Genomic DNA, 10,507 nt, shown 5'->3' with positions numbered 1-10,507 from the left:
CTTTAACTTTTCACATTTCCAACATTTTAAAATAAGGAGAAATAAATGTGTTTGTGAATTACTTTAAATAAGTTTATAGTTGAAATAATTCTTGTAGTTGACAGAGATGGTGGCTGCTCTTAAAGACTTTGTGACAGAGAGACAGAGGGATGCCAATCGTGTTCTGACACCTGTAATTCAGGTAAGCTGTTTTATGAAGAGTGTTATGGAAAATACTCTCAAGGTTACTGGAGTAATTTAAGGGTCTGAAAAATACTCAGATATGACTGAATAGACTCCAACAGGAAAAAATAGGAAAGAATGAACAGAAAACTGATCTTTCTAGATGGCTATGAACATTATTTATATATAAATATTAGATGAATTTATATCTATATCCTTTGTTATACATGTATATTCATGGTAAAGAATTTTACATTAATACATGTATAAATTTAAATAAATTGCTGTTCCAGGAGAACATGGCTCCAACCTACGAGGCTTGTGCTGCAGAGAGTGGACCGGGAACCTACCAGAGAATGAAGGACGGCATGGCCGCTGGAATCGACATAGGGAGGTACTATATGTTTGATGATGCCTCGCGCAACCTACTGCAGGAGTTGGAGCAAATCAAGGTAGGTGGATTCCTGACATAGCTTTGATAAGATTCACCCGTACAAATACTGACTGTGTTAAATTTGGATTGAATGTTTCCATTGTGTTTTGATTATATAAGAAGAATGGTGAAGTGCATGTAATGTATAGATTCAAATAACATCTGGTTTTAAAACCAACTGCCTTTTAAAACAGGTAAAATAAATCATTTTAATAAGAGGCTTTAAATTAGTAAAATACAAGTACAGTTATAAATTGTACATGAATATTTGCCATGGCAATAAGCAGGATACTTGTGTATTTATGAAGTAAATTAACTTAAGATGAAAACCTCTTATTCAGGTTCAGGTAACGGAGATAGTACGGGGAGTGTGTCGTAGTCTTTGCTCGACTCTACAGGTGGCTTTTGAGCCCCTTTGGGAGGCCCCTGGGACCTGCCTGGAACTGAGAGACGTACTCGTACCATGTAAGGAAATAAATAACATCAAAATATTCCAGCACAGCTGATACCTTCCATCGCAAGAAATGATAAAGTGTTCTCTTTCAACCAAAACACACACATTTCTAGTTACATGTTCCTGTATGTTGTTGTAGGTGTTCGGGAGATTTCACTCCAGGTGCGCGCCATAATGGAGGAGGCCGGAGTGAGGGTACCTATAACTACTACAGGGCCACCTCCTGTCACAACCACTAATGGGACTCCTGTCCAATCAGAAGTCACTAATGCACAAGGAAATCAGGTTTGTCTTCCAAAATTAATGTATTAAATTTCATATCCTGTTTGAGATCTCGATCATTACAAATCTGTCAAACATTGTGAGGAAGTCAAGATTTCATTCATGATAAGGATGTATTTTGCTGATCAGGTGTCAGCCATTTTTATGAAACATTTCTAGCGTATATCTCATCAACATATTTATTTATTCATCTTGTTATTCAAAGATTCCTTTGATTTATTTGACAAAAAGCAAAGCTTCCATAACATTCTTTGAAAGATTAATTTGGTTCTGTATATCCCTAGGATATACAGAGAACAGCTGGTAACTCGTTAGAATTGCCATCGAGTTTTGTTCTTGAGGAACTTCAAGCCGGATCATCCGATTCAGAACTTCTCACCTCCATCAAAGTGGAACCATCACTAAGTGTGCCCAAAATCAAGAAAGAAATGACAGGTAATGACATTACTCAGTGTAGAGAAGGTAGATTCGTGTTTAGTAATCACTAACAGAAGGTCTGAACCCCTTATCTTTAAAGGCAACACAAGGTTCATTTTTCATTAAAGTTGCTTGCATTGTCCAGTTCTGGATGAAAAATTATATTTCTTGTTACTCTTGAAAAAATAATTTTCCATAGAAAGTTTAAAAACTTTGGAGAAATATTAATGTACATGTATTAAGTAAGTATAAGAAGGTGTAATTGTCAAGTAAAATGAAAAATAAATTAGAGAGAATGCATGTGCAGTGACTTGGTAAACAAATTTCACAATAGAATTCACACAACACACGGTAGTCCTAAATCTCTGTCTCTGGGTGTTTAAATAAAGGCTAAACATGTCCAAAAGCACCAAATTACTGATTATACCGTTTTTCTTTTCAGTCTCTACCCAGAATGCCACACCTGTCCGATTCTCCTCTATAAAATCTGAACCCTCGTCTGGAATACAGGTTTGTTGTTTTTGTGGACACCCCGGGACTAACCCTGGTGAATGTGATAAGTGTCGTGTCCCCCGACGCTCCCCCCAAGGTGTCCTGTTCAGGTGTTGTCGGTTTTGTCATCGGATGGGAGAGAACGTTCACATCTGTGAATTCTGTAAGCGGTGTCGTCGCTGTTTGAATGTCGTCACATCTCCCAAGCAGCAGTGTGAGATCTGCCAAGGTAACAGTCTTATGTCAGATGTCAAATGATTTAAGTAAGCACAAATTATATTTTGTCAGTTTGTTCAAAAATGGTGTTCAGGTATAAATTTTGAGCCTGTAAGTTATCACAAAAAACTTGTGAAATTACTTTTAATTTAGTTCTTCTAAAACACACCAAAATCAAAAAAAAGGAAAAACATTCTTATTTCAATTATCTTTGGAAAGAAAAATATGAATTAAGACATGTGTTTGCCCTATTCTTTACGAGATTTATAATAAGTGATCCCATGTTTTTTTAATTATTAAAGCTCCAAGATCAAGGAATCCAGGATCAACTGGCAAAATTTCCACAAATCATCAACATGTGTCCCAAACCATCACCTCTGCTAATGTTCAAACAAATAAACCGTCCACTCCAGCAGGTGCAGATCGTAACAATGTGTCCTCCACACACCCACCAAATGTAGTTCACCCACCAAATGTTGTTCAGCACAATTCCTTCCCAACTAGCTCATCTTACCTAGTGATGTCTTCCATACTTCCACCCAATGTTGGTCAAACCTCCAGTAGAGCTCGCCACCCATCGACACAAACCATCAGTGGCAGAGGTCAAGGTTACCATGCAGTGCTTACAAACAGTGGCAGGGGTCAGGGTGACCATGCAGTGCTTAATACATTAAAGAGACTAGCTGATAAAGTGAGGTCACCCAAACATCAGCTGTCTGCTTCCCAGCCTGTCCAGCAGGGCAGAAACATGACCCCTCGTTCTCAGGGACCAATGGTGTCACAGACAGGTAGTCTTACTCCACGGTCGAGGAATGATGGACGAGTTAGTACGCCGTATAGCAGACTCAGCAGCAGCCAACCATCTCATCAGAAAGATCAGGAACATGCCCTCAAAACACCCTCCAGAGTGCCAAAAAATTGTAAGTACCGTATAATCCCTATTAACCGCCCCGGGCGCTTAGAAAATTGCAAAAAGGGGGCGGTTATTTTGGTATTCTCTTTGTAATATTTATTAACATATCTTAACTTCAAAAAATATTTTGAAAAAAAAAATAAATTCAAAGAATCTCCAAAATAATGTCTAACTTTACTTTAAATGAAGATAATCCACCCATAGTATGCTAAATGAATCATTTTCCACCAAAAAATTTGATAATAAACAAGTTTCATTTTCAATTCCTTCAAATTTTTTGCAGACTTTTGATACGATTCTAGTCTTTCTAGATGATTTTAATCACTGTACAGGGGGCCCTTATTTCCTGACAATTGAAAAAGACTTAAGGGGGCGTTTATAGGGGTAGGGGCGGTTAATAGGGATTATACGGTAATCGGTAATTATAATATGAAGAAAATAAGCTATTTTTATATGTATATTTATTTTTACTCTAAAGGAAAGAATAACCACTAAAAATTATTTATATTAGTTTTTCCCATTTAATCTCAATATAGTGAAACACAATTATTTTTTAATGTATTATAAAGTGACAATTTGTAAAAGTGGTGTTTTGAAGGAAACATTGCCTAATTTAAACTCTACATATTTTTTATTTGATTCAGTAGGATTTAAGGACATGAGGAACAATCCTTAAGGGGAGAAAGAATGGATTTATGTAGCTGAAGGAGAAAATGGATGTCGTATAGATTGTAATGGATGCCACAGATGTAGTGGAATTGGTTGTAGTGCTTCAGGCAGTGCTTTTATACAGATGCATTTTTATATCTTTTTTCAGTCATAGTAAAAAAAATTATGCCCTGCTACAAACTCTTTGAGCTATATTGCTGATTAAATTTGAATAATCTGGTGCTTTTATATTGTAAATACTGCTTAATTTTGATGTTTTTTTCTTCACCTTTTAAATGTGTCGCAATAAACTTCATTTTGTTAAATTCAGAGAATCAATTATTAGAGGTCTGTAAATTAAATACCTGGAAGTGGTTGATATTTGACTTTTTTATGGTTTATATTTTTCAATTTTACTTTTAGTAAATGGCAACTGTATTAAGTTAGATCAATGTTAATGATCTGGTCATATTTTTACCATCCAGAGTGTTCTAACAAGACTATTGTAAAGAATGGCAATTTAGTTTATAGGAGTTGAATTGAGTTAATTAGGATTTACTTTGGAGAAATGAACTAATTTCTTGCATTTATAAATTAAGTTTACCTGTTTGCAATCTATTTTTATATTTTATTGTGCATATTTCCATAAACTTTTCAATATTTTAAACTCTGACACATCAAATACAATCTTGTAAAATTTGGTATATGGTATTTATGGACAGAGCATTAAGAGAAATTTGTGAAGGGAAATGAGTTTGATGAAGCAATTTTTTTCAGAAATATAATTTTTTTTCATCATGTTTATAAAGAACGAGTTCAGACTCCTTTTCTAAAAAAAATTTAATAGATTTTACATTTATTTTCGTATCATTTCAAGAATGGAGTCTAACTCAATAATATTCAATTTTTTTAAAGCACCAATATACCCATTTTCAACTAGATATGTTAAACTGTCACCCAAGAAAACTGATTAGCAATTAATAAGTTGAATAAAATTAATAAATGAATTGGGTTAAAAATGACATTGCTGACAATATTGGTTCAAAAAATATATTTCTGCAAACAAAATGTCTCAGAGAAGGGTAATATCCTCACCTTGTTTGCCCTTGTTCTTTAATTCAGTGTCAAAATATTCTGATTGGAACATATTTGCCCTGTTCCCAAGGTTGCATTTCATGAATTAAGGTGAAATTAGACTGTATCAGTCATGTTGATTGTGCTTTTTCTGTTGGTGTAGAATGGTTTATTGTACTTTTAGTAGTAAGTACATAACGTAATATCCAAAGTATAACTACTGGGATCCTAGGTGTTATACATGCAAGTCAAAATCTTACATGAGTGTGTCAATTGAAATCGATCTGTTTTATGTTTTAATGTTTTATTCTGAACAAATGGCTTATTTATGAAAATATTTCATGCAGCTGCCCTCTATGAAAAAAAGGCTAAAATTGTTCAATTGAAAAACCAGATTTATTTAACAGACTACTTAAATTGGATGAGCTAATTTAAACATTTTCCGAAAGACAATGCTAAAACTTGCGTGAAAATTACCTTGGGTAATATTCATAAAATGTGAGTTCAGTACCAGTAACAAGGTCTCCTTTTTGAAATCTAAACATCAAGAAGTAAAACTTTTAATTGTAAATTATTCATGAAGCAGGATGTTTCATTTATTCTGTAGAGAAGTTTAGATCGGGTGAACTTTGTAGCCCATAGCTCTTGATGATATGTGAATGTAGTCTCTATTTCCTCAAACAGTTAGAAGGTTGTAATTTTATTGGACATGTTACTGTTATGTACATATTTTCTAGCTAGTTTCTGTTTTTCATTCAATATGGATGGTGCTTTCATTTGATTGTGTTCTGTTAATGCAAGTGTAAGAGTCAATCTGTTCAGTGTTATAAAAATCAAAAGATTGATATTGCTCCATGTAATCATTCACTTTAACTAATAGTTGTAGGAAATCACTATGCTTTTTCAAGACTTGTTCATATGTTTTATATATTTTATGGTGCTATTAACCCAGATGATTAAAACATGTTTACTAATTTTTGTTCATTATGAAAAAGGGCATTTTAAATACTATATATCAAGTACTCTCCATGGAGAGGTCAAAGGTGAAGGAGAGTGCTTATTGTCTATATGTAGTACTCTCTGTGGAGAGGTCAAAGGTGAAGGAGAGTGCTTATTGTCAATATGTAGTAATCTCTGTGGAGAGGTCGAAGGTGAAGGAGAGTGCTTATTGTCAATATGTCAAGTACTCTCCATGGAAAGGTGAGAGAGAGTGCTTATTGACAATATGTCAAGTACTCTCCATGGAGAGGTCAAAGGTGAAGGTAGCTGCAGATCTGTAGCTCTCCGAAAAAATATCGATAGACCGGAGAGCTACAGTGCCACCCATTGAAAAAACTGTATATTTATTGCGCACAAAAAAGTGCGCTCGATTCTTGATTAATTTTTCCAAATTCTTACCTAAATTGCAAATAAAGGAAGATTTCAAAAAATTACTCTCTCCTCTATCAAGTTCTCTCGTAGTTGACATCTGAACGAAGCATATTGGACAGAATTATCTTTGAAACCAAAATGGCAGTTAAAAAAAGCGAAATGTCGGATGATTGCAATATCAGTGCCAGGAGGACTATTAACAACAATTATGAGGAATGTTTTGTTGTGGAAAGAGTCAAAGAATATGTTAGGAACACACGGTTAGTAATATTTTGAGATTACATCTTTAAAAACATGGAGAAATAAATCGAAAACCGAACGCATTTTTTTATGCGCAATAAATACATGTATACAGTTTTTTCAATGGGTGGTTCTGTAGCTCTCCGGTCTATCAATAATTTTTTTTCGGAGAGCTGTAGATCTGCAGCTAAGGTGAAGGAGAGTGTTTATTGTCAATGTGTCAAGTACTTTCCATGGAAAGGTGAAAGAGAATGCTTATTGACAATATGTCAAGTACTCTCCATGTAGAGGTCAAAGGTGATGGAGAGTGCTTATTAACAATATGTTGTACTCTCCATGGAGATGTCAAAGGTGAAGGAGAGTGCTTAATGTCAATTAGTCTCCATGGAAAGATCGAAGAAGAAGGAGTGTGCTTTTGTAAATATTTCAAGTAATCTCCAAGAAGAGGTCAAAGGTGAAAGAGAGTGCTTATTGTTAATTTACGAGTGCTCTCAATGGAGAAGTGAAAGAGTGAAACATATGGAAATAGCGAACAGTATTCAAGATCAAAAATCTTTAAACTAATGCAAAACAGGAGCAGAGTAAACACGGACCTCCAAAACATTAGAGGTGCCGTGTGGGATTAGGTGCCATGGAGGAGTGAGCATCCCATGCCGACTGGTCACACCCGCCGTGTGCTCCTTGTCATGATCAGGAAATAACGGAAAAATCCGTCTTCAATTCAGTGTATAAATAATGGACTAACAATTAGTATGAAAAACGTCAGTCAGCATTTGACACCATGATAAATTGTATTTGCTGACAAAGTCATTGTATCGACTATAGAACTTGCGAAATGATGAATTTAAACGAGACTGTCGATATTCGTAGAGCATGCTCTTGCCTATCGAATCAACTGAGATATATAAACTCCGTATGCAAATGATGAAGGTATATTGCTGCTTAAGTAAGTGAAGTTGACGATAGAAAAGTCATCGCATGACCATTTAAATTAATGTAAAAGTATGGAAGAGATGTGTCAGACTCTGTGGTATCTTTTATCTCAAGCTCCCCAGGATATCGTATCGATATAGGAATGGAAATTACCATTGTTAATTGACAGTACGTCGTCGATATATCTAAGTGTCGAGTTGAAGGCCACAGCAGGTGTTTTCTTCTTAATTTTCACGCATAAGATTTTGCACAAAATTTGCCTCATATGAATATAAAAATAGGTCTGCTAATAATCCATGGGGATTCCAATAGATTGTTGGAAGACCTGGTCTACAAAAACCACAGAGATATTGTTAATCAGAAACCCATGCAAGCATCTTTTTTATGTCATCTTTGGAGTTTTTGTGTGTGCAAGCAAAATGTGTTTTAACAAAATAATTTTGCAAAAAGAAATTACCAATGACCAGGTAAGTAAATTTACGAGTTTCATTTTTATTGAAAAAGCAGCTGTCAATTTCAGAAAGACTGGACTTTAATTTATCGTGGGGAATGGTTGTGTAAAAAGTCGTTAAGTTTTTAAGCTGTTGATTTTGGTAAAATTTTGCGATTCCAAATTGTCCAGAATTTCTTTGGAATATTTGAGTATCCACATCTGATTCATAACACTTCTGGAATATATTGTTGCACAGTACTCTTTAAGTTTCACCTACACTAATGTTAATATCTTAGTGAGGAATAAAGAAAGAGGCCCGGTTGAACATTTACTGGAACAGACTTAGGCAATGTATCTTTGTAAGGATTCATATGAAGTTAGTACATTTTAGTTCTTTGGGATATTAAAAATATTCAAAAGTGACGTATGATTGTGAAAAATTTCTTCCTTAAAAGCCGTGTCACACTGTCACGATTTTTGCTACGATTCCACACGACTGACAAAAAACCATAAATCGCCGACAATCGCCACGCTAGCCTAGCATTTTTTTGACGGAGGGTGATTTTTTTCCAGTGTATCACGATACGACTACGATGTCCGCTCAACAATGTACGAGGCTTATACGACAACAGAACGAGTTTTGGCGAGTAATGTACGAACAAAGACGATAAAATAACGAACACAGTACGATCCTTATACGATAAGACACGAATTTAAACGATGCTCTTACGAATACCTACAAGTCTGTACGGTGCCTATACGATATTCCCACGAACAGTGACGAGTTCTTACGAATATACTTGGTTTGAGTAGATATATAGAGAGAGGGTTGCTTGAAATTTCGAAGTTGTATAATTATTGCAGTAGCTACCGTGCGGAGGCTTCATCTGCTGCAATATTGGGGAACTGGAACAGAATATTGCAGAATATGACAAGGCAATTGATAATTTATTACACAACGGGCGTCCACAGAGGCAAAGAAGATCTAAACATGGATCACCAGACGTACTCATTATGGATACCGGTATTTTGATCACTTGATGAAAGAACTTGAAACGGAGATTGTATTGTCATTCATAAACTTCCCCAGAGTAGAGCCAGAAATGTTTAGAGAGCTTGTAGACAGATTACAAAGGACAAGACACGTGGTTCAGAAAAGCTTTGGAACCTGGATTAAAGTTTACCATTACACTTCGGTATTTAGCAACAGGAGAGTCATACACAAGTCTGATGTACGGATTTCGAGTTCCATATAATACAATTTCCTTGTTGGTTCGTGAAGTTTGTGAAAGTATAATAGTTGAATATGCTGATGAAGTACTAGTAATTGCATGTCCAACAACTACAGATGAGTGGCAACATTTAGCTGAGCAGTTCAAAATTAGATGGAACCTGGACCATGTCCTTGGTGCTTTTTAGATGGGTAGCATATTGCTATAAAATGCCCCCCAAAACGAAGGTTCACTTTACAACAACTACAAAGGGTTCCACTCCCTCATTTTGATGGGCCTTGTTGATGCTGATTATAAATTCATTTGGGTTGACGTAGGTGCAAATTGTTCTGCATCTGCTGCTACTGTGTTTAACAACTAAGAATTAAAAGATGTCATCGAAAATCAAAATATTGGATTTCCAGAAGCTGCCCCTAAACCAATAATAACAGAAACATCCCGTATTTCATCATGAGCGATGACGCCTTCCCTCTCAGGACATGGCGTATAAAACCTTTCGCAAGAAGGACTTTGACCAATAAGGAGCGTATATTCAACTAAAGACTCAGCTGAGAAATGCGTGTTGTAGAAAATGCATTTAGAATACTCGCCAAAAGGCCTAGGGGCCATAAAACTTAGACGATCGAGTTCACTTTTGATCTCAGTCTCACTTTTACCAAAGGAATATGAAGTGAAAAAGTGAGACTGAGGTCAAAAGTGAGCTCATCTAACTTTTATGGTCCCCAGGCCAGATGGCAATGCCTCTTAGCTCCAATGCGCCAAGAACCAGAAACTGTTTCATCTATTGTTGCTGTCTTCATGATTTGATGCGAATGATATTTCCAAATCTCCAAAACGCTTACAATCGTACTATTTCGCAGTTCTCTCGCACGGTACTTGTATTGCACTCGCCGTCAATCGCCTGTTTTCGTATCATATTCGCATGGAATCGTACGGCATTCCCTTTGAGTCGAGAAACACTCGGAAAAACTCGTGGGACACTCGTGATAAATCGTAGGAAAGTCGCAGAGTCGGAAGTTCTACGAATTTTTGCGAGTGTCTTACGAATGTCAAAGATTTAGAACGATTATGTGTACGAGTGTATTTCGATTGCTGTACGATCGCTTACGGATAATTAAAAATCTACTGTGGCCACGATTGTTTTGAACATGCTCAAAACAATCGCCGCGGTTGGCGATTAGCTGCGATGAAACACGAGTTAAGAAGA

The 10,507-nt window shown here is 35.9% G+C and overlaps 1 protein-coding gene across 3 annotated transcripts; it reads left to right on the top strand.

Moving 5' to 3' along the window:
• Positions 1–62: 62 nt before the first annotated feature.
• LOC134256351 (uncharacterized) lies at positions 63–4,088 on the top strand. 3 transcript variants are annotated; one of them, XM_062738999.1, is made up of 8 exons: positions 66–181; positions 456–614; positions 937–1,060; positions 1,189–1,334; positions 1,616–1,766; positions 2,191–2,469; positions 2,759–3,376; positions 4,014–4,088. In XM_062738999.1, the coding sequence occupies exons 1-8, from the start codon at positions 107–109 to the stop codon at positions 4,043–4,045; spliced, it is 1,584 nt and encodes a 527-aa protein (XP_062594983.1). In that variant the 5' UTR covers positions 66–106; the 3' UTR covers positions 4,046–4,088. The 3 variants fall into 3 exon arrangements, with proteins under 3 accessions (XP_062594982.1, XP_062594983.1, XP_062594984.1); XM_062739000.1 differs by having other exon boundaries at positions 4,017–4,085; XM_062738998.1 differs by lacking the exon at positions 4,014–4,088 and having other exon boundaries at positions 63–181; positions 2,759–3,705.
• The last annotated feature ends 6,419 nt before the right edge of the window (positions 4,089–10,507 follow it).

The sequence above is a fragment of the Saccostrea cucullata genome, unplaced genomic scaffold (genome assembly GCF_032062105.1).
Source record: "Saccostrea cucullata isolate Sc308-1 unplaced genomic scaffold, CSIRO_AGI_Scuc_v1 ctg16517, whole genome shotgun sequence".
In the NCBI taxonomy this organism is placed as follows: Eukaryota; Metazoa; Mollusca; class Bivalvia; order Ostreida; family Ostreidae; genus Saccostrea; species Saccostrea cuccullata.
This window is presented reverse-complemented; position numbering and strand designations above follow the sequence as displayed.